Source organism: Xenopus laevis, chromosome 7L (assembly GCF_017654675.1).
Source record: "Xenopus laevis strain J_2021 chromosome 7L, Xenopus_laevis_v10.1, whole genome shotgun sequence".
Lineage (NCBI taxonomy): Eukaryota > Metazoa > Chordata > Amphibia > Anura > Pipidae > Xenopus > Xenopus laevis.
Genome location: NC_054383.1, coordinates 135,224,762 through 135,246,672, shown reverse-complemented (window position 1 = coordinate 135,246,672; position 21,911 = coordinate 135,224,762). Strand labels below are relative to the sequence as shown.

General features: G+C 43.1%; 2 protein-coding genes across 2 annotated transcripts in view; both read left to right on the top strand.

The window, feature by feature from the left end:
* The first annotated feature begins 1,431 nt into the window (after positions 1 to 1,431).
* LOC108696881 (zinc finger protein 22) lies at positions 1,432 to 9,523 on the top strand. Its single transcript, XM_041569839.1, has 5 exons — positions 1,432 to 2,025; positions 6,119 to 6,162; positions 6,276 to 6,347; positions 7,053 to 7,220; positions 9,092 to 9,523. Exons 1-5 carry the CDS (start codon positions 1,586 to 1,588, stop codon positions 9,319 to 9,321), a joined length of 954 nt encoding a protein of 317 aa, XP_041425773.1. The 5' UTR covers positions 1,432 to 1,585; the 3' UTR covers positions 9,322 to 9,523.
* A 1,011-nt stretch (positions 9,524 to 10,534) lies between these two features.
* Positions 10,535 to 21,911, top strand: part of LOC108696880 (histone-lysine N-methyltransferase 2B) — a 44,183-nt gene continuing 32,806 nt past the window's right edge. Inside the window, exons 1-2 of the mRNA XM_018226570.2 lie at positions 10,535 to 11,009; positions 20,235 to 20,310. Coding sequence (XP_018082059.1) covers positions 10,767 to 11,009; positions 20,235 to 20,310 — 319 coding nt within the window. The 5' untranslated portion in view covers positions 10,535 to 10,766. The remainder of the gene's footprint in view (positions 11,010 to 20,234; positions 20,311 to 21,911) is intronic.

The window sequence follows — 21,911 nt, the reverse complement described above, 5'->3', positions numbered from 1 at the left end:
GTTTTTTTAAAAGAAAAATTCTGGATACATGAACTCTTCAGTAAAATTTATTTATAAATAATGGGAGATAACCCATGGAGAGTATATTTAAAAAAATAATGAAATAAATTCGGATTTCGATAAATAAGCCCCTTATTGTTATTGCTACTTTTTATTATTCATCTTTCTATTCAGGCCTCTCCTATTCATATTCCAGTCTCTTATTCAAATCAATGCATGGTTACTAGGGGAATTTGGGCCCTAGCAACCAGACGGCTGAAATTGCAAACTGGAGAGCTGCTGAATAAAAAGTGAAATAACTCAAAAACCACAAATAATAAAAACCAATTGCAAATTGTCTCAGAATATCCCTCTCTGCATCATACTAACAGTTAATTTAACGGGGAACAACCCCTTAAAGGCCAAACTGTAGGGTATTGAATTTTCCTTTCGCTCCTGTTGTGTTTTAAAGTCGCCCAGTAGCAGTAGTGCTCCCCCCACACTTGGGGGCATATTTATCAAGGGTTGAATTTCGAATTGAAAAATTGTTAAAATTCGAATTCAAAAAGACCAACCGAAATTAAGTTGAAGTTTATTTTTGGTCGATTAGGTCCGCATTCGATCCAATAGGTCCGTATTCGATTGTATGCTAATCGTACGAATCGAAAGAATAGCGCATTCGATCGAATTCGATTCGAATTACACTTGACTTAGATTTTTCAAAGTCCACCAATTGACTCCAAATAGCTTCTAGGAGGTCCCCCATAGGCTAAAACAGCAATTCGGCAGGTTTTAGATGGCGAATGGTCGAATTCGAATTTTTAAAGAGACAGTACATGATAAATTTCAATATTCGAATTTTCTAATCTTATGCAAATTCACTATTCCCTAGTCAAGGTACACAAAAAAAACTCAAAATTTGAATTTTTTCAATTCGAAAATTCACTTTGACCTTTGATAAATCTGCCCCTTGATACTGGAAAAAGCTTTTTTGATTTGGGTCTCATTCTGGTGTCATGTCCCTGTCTTATTAAAGTCCTTTTAGATGTTCCCCCCAGACAGTAGGACCTGAACAAATCTGATTGGCTCTTATTGCCGGGGGGTATACAATTGACCCCAGTAGTGTAAGTAGATGATACTGGGCCCCACAACAAATTAACTTTAGGGCCCTCAACAGGTTGACCTGTTTTAACAATATATATTAAAATGTTTCATTAATTAGGGCCTCCTAGCCCTCCCCTGAAGTTACACCCCGATTGACCCCCTGATATATTTGGGGTGGAAATATCTGAGGAACGTGCGTCAGCAATGTATTTAAGCCCTAACTTTGCCCCGAGCCTGCAGAAGTGATGTCACACACATGGCTGGGCTTGATGTCACTTCGACTATGTATGACATCATTTTCTCCTAAACGCACCAACTACACAGGTAGTCTCTGGCGGCAGCTGGGGAAGTATTTTATTTAAAAAGTAGGGTTGGGGAGAGCAAAGGATGTCCCTGAGATGCACAGAGTAGAGATATCATAGGATGAGATGTTATGGGTGCTGAGTTCGATTCTGACCTGGGACTGTTTGCTGAGACCACTATCATTTAATTGTAGGGCCCTATGTCTGGAGATCAGCCACCCGTCGTTACAATGTTGCAGCCCATGAATTCCCCCCTGGATCCATATAATTCCATGTCTCCCTTGAAACCAGAGGTGCTGCTCCCATTCTCCAGGTATTTACCCCAAACCAGCAATAGTGGGGACCTGTTTGGACCTTCCATGAGCTCAACTCACAAACTTCATCAGATCCAAATGAGCAGCAGTGAGCTCCGCCTTCCACACCTGGAACCTGTGGGAGGGGCTTGGCCATTGCAGAGACTGTGGGAGGCGGGCCTATCAAATTCAGAGCCTATCGCCCCTATAGACTCATTCAATTGGCTCACACAGGTCTCGAGATTGGGGTACCATGTGCCTCACCCGCTGCCCAATCAGATGATGCACGGACAACGTTATGGTTTTGATGGAGAAGAAAGAACAAGAACTGGAGCTTACGACTGCTGGTAAGGACTCTGGGCATCATACTGGGCCGCTATTAGTGGGGTACAGGGGGTGCCAGGGGTGCAAAGGTTCTATTCATCTGCTGCAAAGTGGGCGGAGCTTTTTTTGTGTAGGCGGGTTTTGAGTGGACTTTTTGGCATAATGGGGCGTGGTCAACATGTCTCATTTTTAGGGATGCACCGAATCCACAATTTTGGATTCGGCCCGAACCCCTGAATCCTTTCCCGAAAGATTTGGCTGAATACCGAACCAAATACTAATTTGCATATGCAAATTTTAACTTCCTTGTTTGGTGACAAAAAGTCACGCTATTTCACTCCCCGCCCCTAATTTGCATATGTAAATTAGGATTCAGGTTCCATTTGGCCAGGCAAAAGGATCCTGGCTGAAAAAGGCCGAATCCCGAACCTAATCCTGAATTCAGTGACTCCCTACTCATTTCTCTGGGGCCCCAATCTACTATTTAGCAGGGCCCACCTCCTATGTGGCAAAGAGCAGGCAATGGATACCCCTTTGGGGCTCTACTATTTTAGTATCATGGTATTATGTAGGGGTGAGGCCTGCGCCTCTCAATCTTGCCACTCAGGCACCTCCCACTTGAGACATCACTACCACAAAGTAGAAGTGATCTGTGTAACCCCAGAAGCAACTTTTCAATTGGCCTTCCTTTTTATCTTTTTTATTATTGCTGAAATTGCAAACTGGAGAGCTGCTAAATAAAAGGCTAAATAACTCAAAGGAATAACAAGAGCGGGGTGGGACCTGGTGGAGAAACTGCCAGTTGAACGTTTAGGGGCAGATTTATCAAAGGTCGAATTTGGAAGTGAAATATACTTCGAAATTCGACCATCGAATAGCTATACTTCAACGAAGTCTAAGTTTTTTTTACCGAATTTGACCGTTTTGCGGACGAAGTAAAATCTTTCGATTTGAACGATTTCAACGATCGAACGATTTTACTTCAACTGCAAGAACCTTAGAAAGATGCATTAGAAGGTCCCCATAGGCTAACATAGCACTTCGGCAGGTTTCATTTGGCGAACTATTGAAGTCAACGTTTTTTTAAAGAGACAATACTTCGATTATCGAATGGTCGAATATTCAAAAGATTTTTACTTTGAAATGAATTCGAAGTCGTAGTGTCCTATTCGATGGTCGAAGTATCCAAAAGATACTTTGAATTTCGAATTTTTTTACTTCGAAAATTCCCTCGAATTCACTTCGACCCTTGATAAATCTGCCCCTTAGTATATTATAGAATGGCTAATTCTAATTGGTATTCATTATTTATAGTTTTTAATTATTTGCCTTCTTCTTCTGACTCTTTCCAGCTTTCAAATGGGGGTCACTGACCCCATCTAAAAAAACAAATTCTCTGTAAGGCTACAAATGTATTGTTATTGCTACTTTTTATTCTCTTATTCAAATCAATGCATGGTTGCTAGGGTAATTTGGACCTTAGCAACCAGATGGCTGAAATTACAAACTGGAGAGCTGCTGAATAAAAAGCTAAATAACTCAAAAAACACAAATAAAAAAAAATGAATATCCCTCTCTACATCATACTAACAGTTAATTTAAAGGTGAACAATACCCTTTAACTTAGCCATCTGCTGCCCACAATTATCATGGTCTAACATTAAAGGGGTTGTTCACCTTTAATTTTTTTTATTTGTGGTTTTTGAGTTATTTAGCTTTTTATTCAGCAGCTCTCCAGTTTGTAATTTCAGCCATCTGGTTGCTAGGGTCCAAATTCCCCTAGCAACCATGCATTGATTTGAATAAGAGACTGGAATATGAATAGGAGAGGCCTGAATTGAAAGACGAGCAATAAAAAGTAGCAATAACAATACATTTGTAGCCTTACAGAGCATTTGTTTTTTAGATGGGGTCAGTGACCCCCATTTGAAAGCTGGAAAGTGTCAGAAGAAGGCAAATAATTAAAGAATTATAGAAAATAAATAATGAAGACCAATTGAAAAGTTGTTTAGAATTAGCCATTCTATAACATACTAAAAGTTAACATCAAGGTGTCTTTACTTAAATGAGTATTTGTCAGATGAAGTGATGTCCGTACCCCCCCCCCCCGGTTGGAATGTACCATATAATCTCTGCTGTAGGTGCCAGTGCGGGTGATGATGGGGGGCTATTAATGGCTCAGGTGTGACTGCAGATGTGAGTAATGTACAGACAGCAGGATCTGACCCCCCTCATTTATCCTTATCAACGACATTAACCCCCACCCCTCGTATCCCTCCATCTACTGACCACACACTCACACCCCCGTCACTGGTCTCTATTCATCTCACTCCACTTCCTCCCCTTCTGAGAACTCACATGTCTATGGAAGGTGAGAAATGAGGCTTCTTTCTGATTGGTCAGCATTGGTGGCCTCTCGGTGGTTATTGTCCTAAAATATCTTACCCCAAAGAGATGTCACACCTGATACTGAGGTGTGAAACAAACTCAATGGATTTTTTACTCATTAATTCAAATATATAAATAATTAACCAAGACAAGATTGATCCCATAGTGATGAGAGGGGAATGGAGACCACAGTAGATAACAGACAAGTACTACTATAGTTTATATAAACAAGCTCCTGTGTAACCATGGGGGCAGCCATTCAAGCACAGGATACACAGTAGATAACAGATAAGTACTACTATAGTTTATATAAACAAGCTGCTGTGTAGCCATGGGGGCAGCCATTCAAGCACAGGATACACAGTAGATAACAGATAAGTACTACTATAGTTTATATAAACAAGCTGCTGTGTAGCCATGGGGGCAGCCATTCAAGCACAGGATACACAGTAGATAACAGATAAGTACTACTATAGTTTATATAAACAAGCTGCTGTGTAGCCACGGGGGCAGCCATTCAAGCACAGGATACACAGTAGATATGAGATAAGTACTACTATAGTTTATATAAACAAGCTGCTGTGTAGCCATGGGGGCAGCCATTCAAGCACAGGATACACAGTAGATATGAGATAAGTACTACTATAGTTTATATAAACAAGCTGCTGTGTAGCCATGTCGGAAATTAAAAAAAAGTTTATATGGCACAGGCTAAATAATGGATAACAGATAACACCATTATGTACTACAGAGCTTATCTGCTATTTGCTGTGTAACCTGAGGCTTTTCTCTTTCGAATGGCTGCCCCCATGGTTACACAGCAGCTTGTTTATATAAACTATAGTAGTACTTATCTGTTATCTACTGTGTGTCCTGTGCTTGAATGGCTGCCCCCATGGTTACACAGCAGCTTGTTTATATAAACTATAGTAGTGTTTCTGAAGCAAACACATCAGTTTTACCAGTGCAGGGCAACACTACATTATATTTTAATTACTTGAAAACACTTTTTTTGGTGTTACTGTTCCTTTAAAGGGACACTTAGCGGGCTGTTCCTGCTGAATTGTGCTTAGTACAGAGGAATACCTATGCTGTCATAGTTTTATGGGATCTCTCTGTACAGACTATGAGCAAACTTAGGGGCTGTTCCTGCTGAATTGTGCTTAGTACAGGGAATACCTATGCTGCCATAGTTTTATGGGATCTCTCTGTACAGACTATGAGCAAACTTAGGGGGCTGTTCCTGCTGAATTGTGCTTAGTACAGGGAATACCTATGCTGCCATAGTTTTATGGGATCTCTCTGTACAGACTATGAGCAAACTTAGGGGGCTGTTCCTGCTGAATTGTGCTTAGTACAGGGAATACCTATGCTGCCATAGTTTTATGTGATCTCTCTGTACAGACTATGAACAAACTTAGGGACTGTTCCTGCTGAATTGTGCTTAGTACAGGGAATACCTATGCTGCCATAGTTTTATGGGATCTCTCTGTACAGACTATGAGCAAACTTAGGGGACTGTTCCTACTGAATTGTGCTTAGTACAGGGAATACCTATGCTGCCATAGTTTTATGGGATCTCTCTGTACAGACTATGAGCAAACTTAGGGACTGTTCCTGCTGAATTGTTCGGGATTTTGAGTCCTTAAATGGAATAACCACCCAAACACTATGTTCCTAATGAAAGAAAAACGACATTATTATATATGTCTTTACTTTCCCTTGCAGGTTGCAGCAGTTCTCACAGGGAAGATTGGGCTTTTCACTCCCAGGTAAGAGTGAATCTGCCCCCCATCCAGTAGCACCAGGGAGATTGTGCAGTGAGGGCTCTCGGTTAAGGGTGAGATGTGCCTGTTGGTTCTGATTGTGCCCCTTTCCTCCTTAGGGTTTTGCATCAGAAATGAAGCAGAAATACAAAGCACAACATTCCCAAGGATTCCCCAGAGGAACGAGACTGGTAGATCCCCCTATACACACTGCTAACGAGCAACTAATTATCCATTACCATTTGTGGGAAAGTGGGAGGAGCCTGTAACAAACTATTTATAGGGGTCTTTCCTCATAGTTAAAGGGGTTGTTTACCTTTAAATTAACTGTTAGTAAGATGTAGAGAGGGATATTCTGAGACAATTTGCAATTGATTTTCATTTTTTATTATCTCTGTTTTTTGACTTATTTAGCTTTTTATTCAGCAACTCTCCAGTTTGCCATTTTAGCTGTCTGGTTGTTAGGGCCCAAATTCCCCTAGCAACCATGCATTGATATGAATAAAATACTGGAATATGAATAGGAGAGGGACTGAATAGAAATACGAGTAATTAAAAGTTGCAATAAAAATACATTTGTAGCCTTACAGAGCATTTGTTTTTAGATGGGGTCAGTGACCCCTATCTGAAAGCTCGAAATAATCAGATGAAAAAGGCAAATATTTTAAAAACTATAAAAAATATATAATGAAGAACAATTGAGAAGTTGCTTAGAATTGGCCATTCTGTAACATACTAAAAATTAAGTGAAAGATGAACCACCCCTTTAAGTGGGTTTTGCCTGCACCAATTGAGTTATACCATGTGACACATACACAGAGAATGATGGACACCCCAGTCTTTCCTTAGTGTAATTCTCCTGCTATTCTAACCGACACCCTGATTGGCTCACGCAGGAGGCTCAGAGGTTAAACAGGAGTTCGGACGCCAGACGACACAGAGGAGGCAGCCAATGAGGAGGCGGCGCAGGTCTCACGTGGTAGAAAAACTACTGGAGTGCAGTTACTGTGGGAAGAGATTCCGACTGAAACATCAGCTCGACACTCACTTCCGTGTGCACACAGGTACTGATTAAAGGGTAACTTAAGTGATGTATTATTTCTTTGGGAGGAGGTTTCCTGAGGCCCAGGGGCTGATCTGCACACAGACACACATACATATACATAATGTTCCTCTAACTCATACCCTGATATGCTTCCTTAGCAACCACCGTTTTATTTCTGCATTGCTATTGTATACATGCACGCCTGCTGTCCCTACTTCTGCCCATGTGCATTTACCTGTGGCCTCTAGGGGGCAGCATTACATTCATATGAATACACACACCTGCTTCTGCCCATGTGCTTAGTACTAATGGCCTCTAGGGGGCAGCATTACATTCATATGAATACACACACCTGCTTCTGCCCATGTGCATTATACTAATGGCCTCTAGGGGGTAGCATTACATTCATTTGAATACACACACCACACCTGTTTCTGCCCATGTGCATTATACTAGTGGCCTCTAGGGGGCAGCATTACATTCATATGAATAGATACACTTGCTTCTGCCCATGTGCATTATACTAGTGGCCTCTAGGGGGCAGCATTACATTCATATGAATACACACACCTGCTTCTGCCCATGTGCTTAGTACTAATGGCCTCTAGGGGGCAGCATTACATTCATATGAATACACACACCACACCTGTTTCTGCCCATGTGCATTATACTAGTGGCCTCTAGGGGGCAGCATTACATTCATATGAATAGATACACCTGCTTCTGCCCATGTGCATTATACTAGTGGCCTCTAGGGGGCAGCATTACATTCATATGAATACACACACCTGCTTCTGCCCATGTGCTTAGTACTAATGGCCTCTAGGGGGCAGCATTACATTCATATGAATACACACACCTGCTTCTGCCCATGTGCTTAGTACTAATGGCCTCTAGGGGGCAGCATTACATTCATATGAATACACACACCTGCTTCTGCCCATGTGCATTATACTAGTGGCCTCTAGGGGGCAGCATTACATTCATATGAATACACACACCTGCTTCTGCCCATGTGCATTATACTAATGGCCTCTAGGGGGTAGCATTACATTCATTTGAATACACACACCACACCTGTTTCTGCCCATGTGCATTATACTAGTGGCCTCTAGGGGGCAGCATTACATTCATATGAATACACACACCTGCTTCTGCCCATGTGCATTATACTAGTGGCCTCTAGGGGGCAGCATTACATTCATATGAATACACACACCTGCTTCTGCCCATGTGCTTAGTACTAATGGCCTCTAGGGGGCAGCATTACATTCATATGAATACACACACCTGCTTCTGCCCATGTGCATTATACTAGTGGCCTCTAGGGGGCAGCATTACATTCATATGAATACACACACCTGCTTCTGCCCATGTGCATTATACTAATGGCCTCTAGGGGGTAGCATTACATTCATTTGAATACACACACCACACCTGTTTCTGCCCATGTGCATTATACTAGTGGCCTCTAGGGGGCAGCATTACATTCATATGAATAGATACACTTGCTTCTGCCCATGTGCATTATACTAGTGGCCTCTAGGGGGCAGCATTACATTCATATGAATACACACATCTGCTTCTGCCCATGTGCATTATACTAGTGGCCTCTAGGGGGCAGCATTACATTCATATGAATACACACACCTGCTTCTGCCCATGTGCTTAGTACTAATGGCCTCTAGGGGGCAGCATTACAATCAGAGGATGCAGAAGGTTGTGGAACAATGAAGAAGTGAGAGATATGAATGTTGTAGGTGCAAATACATAATCTTTGCAAGTCTTATGTCACTGTAGATATTTCCATAGCAACGATGGTTCTCCTATAAGACCCCACCCCTCAGTGCGCCATCATGTTTTGTATTTTTTTTAATTTTATTTCCATAGGGGAGAAGCCATTCTCTTGTACTTTGTGCAACCAGCGCTCCAGGGATTACTCGGCCATGATCAAGCACCTCCGGACCCACGGGGTCCCCTCTCCATATTGCTGCACCCTCTGCAGTGAGTTTTGCTCCAGTAGATCCAGCATGCACCAGCACATGGATAGCCACCCGGCTACTGACATCCCGGCCAACTGGACCATCACTGACTCCTGCCTGTACTCCTCCAAGCAATGACTCCCCTAACTGCCATCTTCTCAGCTCACCCCCGGTTACCCCCTCTGAGCAGCACCAAGCAGAGAACAATAAACTCATCTGATTGGTTACTATGGGGTTATAAGACCTGAAGCAAAATCTGCACCTGAGGTTTAACTCTCCGCCTGTTCCACTGCTCTGATTGGCTACAGATGGTCAATATTCTAATAAAACACATTTACAATATTTCCTGACTTCTTTATTGAGAGACAGACAGCTGGAGCCGCTCACTGGGTGCCCAAGTGTCAGTCTATTGGCCAGATGTCGGCTTGGCTTTAGCGCCCATCATTGGTCACTTGTTTATAACATATTCTTCATTACAGCGACCTCTAGAATAAGCAGGTCTATAACATACTAACAGCTTACAGTGAACCACTCCTTTAATGAATACAAATCTGCAGGGAAGGAAAAGCAGAATAAGCAATAAATAGCGGAAATAAAGGGGAAATAAACAATAAGGCACCTCCAGCTGTTAGAGGCGGGGCTTAAGTCAAGAGGCTGATGACGTTTGGGGAGAGGGATGACAGATATTGGATAAAGATGACGCGGAGCGGCCTCGCTGCACAAACTCTCCTCTGATTGGCTGCCGAATCCCAGCCAGTGGAGTCATATAGAGAGTCCAGCCTATTTCAAGGCAACAGGGAAAACCTCATGTACCGACTATCCCCCAGTAACATCCCAATGCCTTACTATACACTCAGCCCCACAGTCATATCCCTTCCCATATTAAACCGGTGCCTAAGTTACACACAAGAGCATCTTGCTCCCCAACATCCACTAAACATGACCCGGCTGCTCCAAGAATCTCTCCCAGTGGGAGTTCATTCGGAGTTTGCCTGGAAACTAGAATCCTGGGAATTGTAGTCTTTGCGTCCCCATGTGACGCCTTTCCCAATCACTAACGCGGTCTCACTGGACTTCGCAGTCCTAAATGCAACGCGGCAGCAGCCAGCTGGCGTCTGGGGCTTGTGGTTCAAATACTCCTTATTGTTATGATCCGACTATACTTTTAAACTACATATCCCATCATGCCTATCGCCCCACCTGTCTATTCAGCCCTCCGGTGACAGCTTCGGGTTTTCCTTCCTACTGTTTGCTTTTAGTAGCTGTAGTCGAGCCCCCGCGCTGTAATTATGAGCCAGACCGCCAGCCTAAAAAGCCTGTGCCATGTAAACGCGGTCGTTTATTTCATCCGCAGTGACTCTACCGTGACTACATCTCCCGCGTTTCCCCGCGCTCTCCACGCCTCAGTTCTGCTCCACCTTCGGCGCGTTGCCTGCTGGGAGATGTAGTTTATTGAAGCATGGGCACCGCCTCGGAGTGTGCGAAGAGACTACGCTTCCCGTCGTTCCACGCGAGAATAGCTTGGTGGGTTTTGGCGCCGGCGCCGTGCTTGATTATTATTGTAGTTCCCAGAGCGGATAAAGATGGCGGCGGCTGCGGCCTCGGCTGGTCCCGGAGCCTCGGGCTCGGTGCGGGGCCGCTTTCCAGGCCGGCCGTGGGTTGGGAGGAGCGGCAGTCGAGTGGAGCGGACTCGCGTGACTTTCCAAGTGTCGCCCGATGTGGGCTCCGCTGAGAACCCGGACTCGACTCACCTGCAGATCCTCGGGCTGCACCGGAACCTGAAGCGGCTGAAAGGAGCCTGTGGCCGAGACAGTGACAGCGGAGAGGTGAGGAGGGGGCGTGTCTGACTCATGGGGCCACCGGGGGCCCTGGATCGCTCTTTGTGGGTGGGAAAGTGCAGCTGTCAAAGCTCAGGAGAAGAGCCGCCCACTTGTATCGGTCACAGCCGAGAGCTACACCCCCCCGCTAATCTGACTCATCGGGGATCATGGGAGTTGTAGTTGTGACAAGCAGTGGGTATAAGAACTCGCTCTACTACATCTCCCAGCATCCTCAGCGGGGTCACACTTCTGGTGTCACATACAGGGGCCCCTGGAACCCACTATTCACCCTCCCCTGAGTGGCACAGGTTGTATGACTGGGGGTGCAGGGAAATCATGTGATCAGCTGATCCTGTGTCTTTCTCCTGTTGCTTCTGTGGCTGCGGGGATGATGGGAGTTGTAGTTCAGTCACAGCTGGGGACTTGCAGGAGGGACGTTCCCGAGGCTGTGGATGAAACAGGCCCCATCTCTCTAGTCTCCGTCATCTCTCTAGTCTCCGTCATCTCTCTAGTCTCCATCATCTCTCTCTCTAGTCTCCATCATCTCTCTCTCTGGTCTCCATCATCTCTCTCTCTGGTCTCCATCATCTCTCTCTCTCTGGTCTCCATCATCTCTCTCTCTCTCTCTGGTCTCCGTCATCTCTCTCTCTCTCTCTCTCTCTCTCTGGTCTCCGTCATCTCTCTCTCTCTCTGGTCTCCGTCATCTCTCTCTCTCTGGTCTCCGTCATCTCTCTCTCTCTGGTCTCCGTCATCTCTCTCTCTCTGGTCTCCGTCATCTCTCTCTCTCTCTGGTCTCCGTCATCTCTCTCTCTCTCTGGTCTCCGTCATCTCTCTCTCTCTCTCTGGTCTCCGTCATCTCTCTCTGGTCTCCGTCATCTCTCTCTCTCTCTCTCTGGTCTCCGTCATCTCTCTCTCTCTCTCTCTCTCTCTCTCTCTCTCTCTGGTCTCCGTCATCTCTCTCTCTCTCTCTCTCTGGTCTCCGTCATCTCTCTCTCTCTCTCTCTCTCTGGTCTCCGTCATCTCTCTCTCTCTCTGGTCTCCGTCATCTCTCTCTCTCTCTCTCTCTGGTCTCCGTCATCTCTCTCTCTCTCTCTCTCTCTGGTCTCCGTCATCTCTCTCTCTCTGGTCTCCGTCATCTCTCTCTCTCTCTCTCTCTGGTCTCCGTCATCTCTCTCTCTCTCTCTGGTCTCCGTCATCTCTCTCTCTCTCTCTCTCTCTGGTCTCCGTCATCTCTCTCTCTCTCTCTCTCTGGTCTCCGTCATCTCTCTCTCTCTGGTCTCCGTCATCTCTCTCTCTCTCGTCTCCGTCATCTCTCTCTCTCTCTCTCTCTCTCTCTCTCTGGTCTCCGTCATCTCTCTCTCTGGTCTCCGTCATCTCTCTCTCTCTCTCTCTCTCTCTGGTCTCCGTCATCTCTCTCTCTCTCTGGTCTCCGTCATCTCTCTCTCTATATATTCTCCGTCATCTCTATATTCTCCGTCATCTCTATATTCCCCACCATTGACTTGTGCTTGCTCACTCTTTATATGCTCTGTCATCTTTATATGCTCCGTCATCCTTATATGCTCCATCATCTTTCTAGTCCCTGTCATCTTTATATGCTCCCTCTTTTTATTCCCCATCATGTTAATATTCTCCACTGTCTTTATATTCTCCACCGTTTTTATATTCCCTATCATCTTTATGGTCCCTCCTTATAGTCTATGCCATCCTTATATTCCCAGTTATCTTTATATTAGGGATGCACCGAATCCACTATTTTTGATTCAGCCAAACCCCCGAATCCTCCGCGAACGATTCGGCCGAATACCGAACCAAATCCTAATTTGCATATGCAAATTATGGGTTGGAAGGGGAAAACATTTTTTACTTCCTTGTTTTGTGAGAAAAAGTCACACATTTTCCGTCCTGCCCCTAATTTATATATGCGGGTTCGGCCGGGCAGAAGGATTCGGGCGAATCCTGGATTCTGTGCATCCCTATTTTATATGCTCCGTCATCCTTATATGCTCCGTCATCCTTATATGCTCCGTCATCCTTATATGCTCCGTCATCCTTATATGCTCCGTCATCCGTATATGCTCCGTCATCCGTATATGCTCCGTCATCCGTATATGCTCCGTCATCCGTATATGCTCCGTCATCCGTATATGCTCCGTCATCCGTATATGCTCCGTCATCCGTATATGCTCCGTCATCCGTATATGCTCCGTCATCCGTATATGCTCCGTCATCCGTATATGCTCCGTCATCCGTATATGCTCCGTCATCCGTATATGCTCCGTCATCCGTATATGCTCCGTCATCCGTATATGCTCCGTCATCCGTATATGCTCCGTCATCCGTATATGCTCCGTCATCCGTATATGCTCCGTCATCCGTATATGCTCCGTCATCTGTATATGCTCCCTTTTTATATTCTCCATCATCTTTATATTCCCCATCATCTTTATGCTCCCTCTTTGTATGCTCCGCCATCCTTGCATTCCCCAATGTTGGCTTGAAAAGGCATCAGCTTTCTCTGTGGTCACAGACATGAGCTAAAGAAAATAAAGGGCAAGTTTTCATCCGTGAATCCTTTTATTGCCATTTGCATTTTGCAGATGTTTTCATGATCTTCCATTCTGACTTCCAAACTGTTGTTGTGTTGCCAGGGTAAAAAAAGCCATAGCAACCAGATGGCAGTAGAAATTCCAAGCCCGAGACTTGACAAAAAAAGCTAAAATGTCTTAAAAGGAGATGAGTTGTGATTGTTAGAATGCTGCTACGTGTGTCTATGAGGACAGTCAATTTTAAGGTCAACTTTTGCGCACGAGAAAATTACATTTATTTAGCATATTTTATAGTTGAACAGTTGCCTTATTTTTGCCAGCATGCAGATGAAAATGCTGTCTGGTTGTCAGGGTCACCGACCCCAGTGTAATAAACCTTAACTACCACATAAAGGTTTCAATTTCTAGACTGAGCACTGCAGGGCAAAGACGCTAATAATGGTAAAGAATAGAATAAGCCCCTTAATTAAAGGGGTGGTTCACCATTATATTTATGGTATAGAATGGTTAATTCTAAGCAACTTTTCAATTGGTCTTCGTTTTTTAAATTTTTTTACAATTTATTTTAATTATTTGCCCTTTACTTGACTCTTTCCATCTTTCAAAAGGGGGTCACTGACCCCATCTACAAACCAAATGCTCTGTAAGGCTACACTTTTATTGTTACTTTTTATTACTCCTCTTACTATTCAGGCCTCTCCTATTCATATTCCAGTCTCTTATTCAGATCAATACATGGTTGTTAGGGTCATTTGGGCCCTAGCAACCAGATGCCTGAAATTGCAAACTGGAGAGCTGCTGAATAAAAAGATAAATAAGTCAAAAACCACAAATAATAAAAAATGAAAACCAATTACAAATTGTCTCAGAATATCACTCTCTACATCATAAAGTTAAAAAAAATGAACTCTACATCAAAAAGTTAATTTAAAGGTGAACAGCCCCTTTAATGGAGCTTATGGGGCTCTGTAAGGAGAAGCCTTGTTCTCTCTGAAGCCTGTGTGTTGTATACAGAGGCTTTTTCCTTGGCTGTCTGATCGTATCCTGCCTACAACTCCCATGACCCTCTTGAGTGCATAGACCTGTTGCTGGTATTACTTCTGGCGGTGTTTTATCCAGTCCAAGCTGATTCTTTGTAACCATATTAGGATTGTTCTTGTGACTGCGTGCTGGTGGTGCTGATCCTGTATGATTAACTCCTCCCTCTCTGCTTGTAACTCACGCCCAGGAACGGCCAAACCAGCTCTAATCTATTAGTGCACTGACACTGCAGGAATCTCTTTGCTTCTTATCAGTCACAATGGAGCATGAGGGGGAACTGCTGGTGTCATGTTAAAGCAGCCCTGCCCTTCTTTACTGTGTGTGAGTGGGGCCAGAGAGCTTGCATTTAGCGCTACCACTTCTATCCCCCCGTCTTTGTTTTGTTCTGCAGTCACGTTGCTGCTGTTTGTGTAGATGGAAGTAACACGAGATACTGATCTTCCCCTTGGCACCGACCCAACAGAAATCTAGAACTGTGCCAGGACACAACCACATGTGCTCTAGGAACAACAGCCACAAACCGGTATGGGATCCGTTATCCGGAAAGCCCATTATCCAGAAAGCTCCGAATTACGGAAGGGCCGGCTCCCATAGCCTCCACTATAATAAAATAATCCAAATATTTAAAAACAATTTCCCTTTTCTCTGTATTAATAAAACAGTACTTTGTACTTGATCCCAACTAAGATATAATTAATCCTTAATGGAGGCAAAACCGCCTATTGGGTTTATTTATTGTTTATATGATTTTCTAGTAGACTTAAATGGGTGGTTCACCTTTAAGTTAACTTTTATTATATTCTAGAACGGCCAATTCTAAGCAACTTTTTCAATTGGTTTTCATTATTTATTTGTTATAGTTTTCTAGTTGTTTGCCTTTTTCTTTCCAGCTTTGGGGGTCACTGACCCCTTCTAAAAAACAAATGTTCTGTAAGGCTAAAAATGTATTGTATTCCAGTCTCTTATTCCAATCAATGCATGGTTGCTAGGGGAATTTGGACCCTAGTTACCAGATTGCTTACGATGCAAAATGAGGAACTGCCGAATAAAAGGCTAAATAACTCAAAAACCTTCCAATAATAAAAAATGAAAACAAATTGTCTCAGAAGATCACTCTCTACATCCTACAAACTTTTTCTCAAAGGTGAAAAACCCCTTTAAGGTATGAAGATCCTAAATAAGGAAAGATCCATTATACGGACAACCCCAGGTACTGAGCATTCTGGATAACAAGTCCCATACCTGTATACAGTGAGCAAATGTATTTAGTATGTCTCACACCCACATATATACACATTATATCCATTATTATTAGTAATTATTTATATCCTGCAGCACTGTACAGACATTATACACCAGTTCATACCCCAGTAAGCTTGCAATCTAAGGGGTCACACACACATAGTTGTTTCAGGAGCCAATGGACATGTCATTATGTATTTGGGGGAATTGAACCCAGGACCTCCGTTGTGCAAGGCAGTAGTACTAAGGTGCCAGTGATGTGCTCTATATTGAGGCAATCTCACAGCACCCCTAGGGTTTCCTAAGGGATTGCACTGCTCAGCGCATGTCTATGGAGTTTGAATCTGTGATTGCAAGCAGCATGGCAGCTTTTACACCTAATAGCCAATCAGCAGAGAAGGGGCCCCCGTTTCTTAAAGGGGAAGTAAAGTGTAAAATAGAATAAGGCTAGAAATGCTGTATTTTGTACACTAAACATAAACATGAACTTACTGCACCACAAGTCTAATCAAACAAATGATTTATGATTTCAAAGTTGGCCACAGGGGGTCGCCATCTTGTAACTTTGTTAAACATCTTTGCAAGACCAAGACTGTGCACATGCTCAGTGGGGTCTGAGCTGCTTAGGGATCGTCATAAATGATCAAAACAGCACAAGTCAAATAATATCTGTCAGAAGCCGATACAACAAGACTGATTAATAATCAGAATATACAGACTGCACTGGGTCCTGTGTTGTCATGTAATCTAATGTGGATTTTATAGTTTTCTATTGTTTAATACAAACTTTCTCCAACTCTGCAGAACCAGTGGCTGCAGCAAAATAATCCTCCAAATAGAATCCCAGTTTATCTGTTTAAATCTGGCTCCATGATCTTTGTCCCTGCAGCTGGAGTTGGAAACAGTAAAGGGGATGTAAAGGCAAAAATAAAATCCAGTATAAATCTCTACACAGTCGCCGACTGCTCTACAGGGAAACAAACAAAGCTGCTTGAGTTCTGCATGGCTGGGAAGTAAGGCGGGGGCTCCCCCTGCTGTTCATAAGTATGATTGTTTCCCTGCAGAGCAGTTAGGGACCGTCTGACAATTCCTATCCACAGCAGTAAATGAAGGGAGAATTTCACTGCATACAGTCAGGTTTCTTATAAAAACGGTGCAATTTTTTTTTATTAAAGTATATTGGAGATAGGTTTCTTTTTCAATAAAGAGAGTAAAAATGTGTTTTTTTTTGGTTTTTTTTGCCTTTATATGCCCTTTAACCTAGACATGCAATTATCTTGGTAGTATGTTGGGGGATGCTGGGAGTTGTAGTCCCTTAATTGGGAAGTAGGAGCACTTTTTGGCCTGCAAATGTTCCCAGGTGTTTCCAGCCGCCACAATAAGTGTGAAAAGGACCAACTGCAATGAGTGTATTTGTAGCTGGAGGGAAATTCCTTGGTTTCATGTGCAGCTTGTGCCCCGGGCCAGGGAATTCCTAACAGAAGCCGTTAAATATTCAGTGATGATTGATAATCCTACAGCAAGTCAATTTAAAGGGCAAGTGTGCAGATCCGTCAAGGATTATATAAAGTATATAGTGAATAAAGTAGCCCCTCTTGTAAAATATAAGGATATTATAAGTTACCGAGGAGTTTCCTGACCTTAAGCCTCGTGTTTTTATACAGGTCATGGAATGCCGAGGTAACTTCTAATATTATTCTATTTTGCAACAGGGGGCACTTTATTTATTATAATACACAAGTTTCAGTGAGTCATGTGACAGAAATGATTTTCTGAGATTTATCATACTCTGGCCCTTTAAGAATTTGATTATTTTCCGCCTAAAACCTGCAGAATTCCTGTATAAGTCAATGGGAGACGTCCAGTGACCAATTTGGAGATGTTTGTAGCCTTCCTGACATTTGAGGCTTTTTCTGAGGAAAAAAAACTCGAATTCGATACGAGTCTTCGGGTCATTTTTAAATGCGATTTTATTTATAAATTTCTCCCCAGTTGAATTTCAAATTCAATAGAATTTAAGGGAGTTTAAAAAAATTTGAAATTCCCAGGTTAAATACCCAGGGGCTGGTGCCAGATATTTGCAAACTGGTAACTGATACCGACCCGTGGTAGGAGGAGCCACAGATAAGTGCTAGCTCTTCAGTACACGGCCCAGAGCAAGTGCAGGGATCTCGTTGGGGGGGCTGAATGGATTCCCCCCAACACTCCCGCAGCTTTTTCATTGAGCTCTTAGGGTGCTGGGAGTTGTAGCCTTGGTGTAAGTTTATCATTCCTGTATATTGTGCAACAATGGTTGAATGGCAAATATATGGTTCAGTCTGGAAGGGACATTTTTTATAACTACCGTAGTTTCCCTTAAATGCGCATCATTTAGTTATTGTGCCTTGTTCCATAACAAAAGCTGGGACTGACTGTGTATCCTGCTGCGAGAGTAGTTGCTACAGTGCGGCTGCTACTGGGAGTCCTGCATTAAGATGTGCCCCCTACTGTCCATAAACAGACTGTGTATCTGATTCTCTATCTGATTTATCGGAATCTCTCTATCGGAATCTCTCTATCGGAATCTCTCTATCGGAATCTCTCTATCGGAATCTCTCTATCGGAATCTCTCTATCGGAATCTCTCTATCGGAATCTCTCTATCGGAATCTCTCTATCGGAATCTCTCTATCGGAATCTCTCTATCGGAATCTCTCTATCGGAATCTCTCTATCGGAATCTCTCTATCGGAATCTCTTCTATCGGAATCTCTCTATCGGAATCTCTCTATCGGAATCTCTCTATCGGAATCTCTCTATCGGAATCTCTCTATCGGAATCTCTCTATCGGAATCTCTCTATCGGAATCTCTCTATCGGAATCCCTATCTCGGATTTTATATATCTGATTCTCTATGTGATTGATTTATGGCTGGACTCGGGTATTGGGTGAGGACAGTTTTTATGGACCCAGGCTGTGCTCAGATTCTCTATCTCGGATTCTCTATCTCGGATTCTCTGGATTCTCTATCTCGGATTCTCTATCTCGGACTCTCTGGACTCTCTATCTCGGACTCTCTATCTCGGACTCTCTATCTCGGACTCTCTATCTCGGACTCTCTATCTCGGACTCTCTATCTCGGACTCTCTATCTCGGACTCTCTATCTCGGACTCTCTATCTCGGACTCTCTATCTCGGGACTCTCTATCTCGGGACTCTCTATCTCGGACTCTCTATCTCGGACTCCGGACTCTCTATCTCGGACTCTCTATCTCGGACTCTCTATCTCGGACTCTCTATCTCGGACTCTCTATCTCGGACTCTCTATCTCGGACTCTCTATCTCGGACTCTCTATCTCGGACTCTCTATCTCGGACTCTCTATCTCGGACTCTCTATCTCGGACTCTCTATCTCGGACTCTCTATCTCGGACTCTCTATGTGATTGATTTATGGCTGGACTCGGGTATTGGGTGAGGACAGTTTATATGGACCCAGGCTGTGCATGAGCAGATAGAGATTGCAACAGTTCCCCTTTAATAAACACTGTGTGAACATGTAAATGTACTGTTTCTGAAATAATCAAGTTTATATTCACTATCCCTCTCTCAGCATCTGTTTCTCTTCATTCTGTCTTCATACAGCAGTTGGGTGTCAGATATTCACTGACAGTTAGATCCAATATATCTTATAGGGGGGCTCCTTTCCTAGCAGATGTATTAGAGCTCACTCAAATAACTGATTCCAGTACAAACAAAAACTAACAAAATAACTGCCTTTTGCACAAATTCTGCATATAGAGAGACATGATGTCTGGTGAGTTTAATAGAGTGAGCTCTAATACATCTTCTAGGCAAAAGGAGACCCCCTATAAGATATATTGGATCTAATTGTCAATGACTATCTGACACCCAACTGCTGCATGAAGAGAGAATGAAGAGAAACAGATGCTGAGAGAGGAATAGTGAAGATAAACTTGATTATTTCAGAAACATTGCAGATTATTTAATTGATTGTATTTAGAAAGTTTCTTATTTTCGTAGGCTGGAGGTTATATTACATTTTCATTGTAGTTCCCCCTTAAATGTGTCAGGGATAGACTCTTCTTATCAGTGTCCTCCTGGGGTTCCCACACCCTGTCATTGTATTTCAGGCTCCATTGCCAAAGCTCTTGGTATGAGCCGGACTTTCCCTTGTTTCCTTTTTATCCCCCCCCCCTCCATCTCCCTTTTCTTCATGGGACACTCCTGAATCTCATACACTTACCTTCAGCGACTATGAGTGAGATGATGAGAGTTGTAGTTCCACAGCCTCAAAACCACAGGTTTAACTGCTCTGATAGAAGTTCTGAGATATTGGGTGGGGCTGGCTTTGGTGGCAATTTTATTTTCTTACTAAAATATTCTGATTGTTTGTTTTGCAGGAAGACTTTGCGGGTTTCACCGCTGAAGAAAGTGCTCTTGGGAGCTCACTCCGATTGGCTCTGAGATCAAACAAAGGTACGGAGCAGTCGTCTGAACTCGAGGCTTCCGTGGAGAGGCCACTCTTATAGGCCTGTTGGCTTTACTGCCTGATTCACATTATATGTTACTAAAGCACAATGTACAGGGGTTTTGCTGGCCTTTTAAAATAAAAAGTACCCTTTTTTTTAGTATATTGGTACAAAAAAATTGGATTTTAATGTCCAAGTTTCGATTTTACTGTACTTTACATTCACACAGCCCAAGGCAGCCACAAGGGATCTCTGGGACAGGGAACAAGATGGCGGCATGGCTAGTACCCAGGGCTTGTGCGTTTTTCAGAGAAGAGAATCGCTAGCCCAGAGTTTAGTGATTATAACCACAAGTGGGGCCCAAAAATCTGGCACCCCCGATGATTAAACCGTTCCTTGTCCATTAAAGGGCTTGGTCACCTTTAAAATAACTTTTTAGTATGATGTAGAGAGGGATATTCTGAGACGATTTGCAATTGGTTTTCATTTTATATTATTTGTGGTTTTTGACTTATTATTCAGCAGCTCTCCAGTTTGCAATTTCATCAAATGACCCCACCAACCATGAACTGATTTGAACAAGAGACTGGAATATGAATAGGAGAGGCATGAATAGAAAAAGGATTATCAAAAACTAGGTATAACGATTAACGTTGTAGCCTTACAGAGCATTTCTTCTTCAGATGGGGTCAGTGACCCCCATTTGAAAGTATGAAAGAGTCCGAAAAAGAAGGCAAATAGTTCAAAAACTATAAAAATGAAGGCCAGTTGAAAATTTGCTTTGAATTAGCCATTCTATAACATACACCCATTAAGTCTCAGTTTTAAAGGAGAAGGAAAGTTTAGAACTAAGTAAGCTTAATCAGAACGGTCTATATAAATACACCAGTAAACCCGCAAAGTAATGCTGTTCTGAGTCCCCTTTCAAAAGAAACAGCACATTTCTTTCCTTCTATTGTGTACTCATGGGCTTCTGTATCAGACTTCCTGTTTTCAGCTTAAACCTCCAGGGCTTGAGCATGCTCAGTTTGCTCCTCTCTCCCTCTCTCCCTCCTCCCCCCCTGCTGTAATCTGAGCAATAAACTGCTTCGGTAGCTTTCCTTCTCCTTTAAAGGATAAGTAAACATTTAAAATAAGCGAATGTAAAATTGATGAGGGGGCTATTCTAAGCACTTTTGTAATTTACATTCATGATTTATTTATTTTTAATTCCAAGATATTATGGGATACATGTACTGTTACTATGAATGAATTGTGTTAAAACAGCGCCACCTGCATTTTCCCACCAGTCTGACCAGCAAGTAGTCAAGGAAGTTGTCAGGAGAAAGAAAGAGGCTGATGTTCTTCTGCTTAGGAATAAAATTAGAAACCTTTCTCACATCTTTCCTAAGCAGAAGAACATCAGCCTCTTTCTTTCTCCTGACAACTTCCTTGACTACTTGCTGGTCAGACTGGTGGGAAAATGACCAGCAGGTGGCGCTGTTGTAACAAAATTCATTCATAGTAACAGTACATGTATCCCTTAATATCTTGGAATACAAAGAAAATAAATAATGAATGTAAATTACAAAAGTGCGTAGAATAGCTCCCTCATCAATTTTACATTCA

What these genes read in the sequence shown, in the direction of transcription:
- LOC108696881 (XM_041569839.1), top strand. Translation starts at nt 1,586, where the DNA reads ATGTCTGGAGATCAGCCACCCGTCGTTACAATGTTGCAGCCCATGAAT. An exon ending in ACTGGAGCTTACGACTGCTG is followed by an intron (nt 2,026 to 6,118) that starts GTAAGGACTCTG and finishes TTTCCCTTGCAG; the next exon opens with GTTGCAGCAGTTCTCACAGG. An exon ending in TCCCCAGAGGAACGAGACTG is followed by an intron (nt 6,348 to 7,052) that starts GTAGATCCCCCT and finishes TGGCTCACGCAG; the next exon opens with GAGGCTCAGAGGTTAAACAG.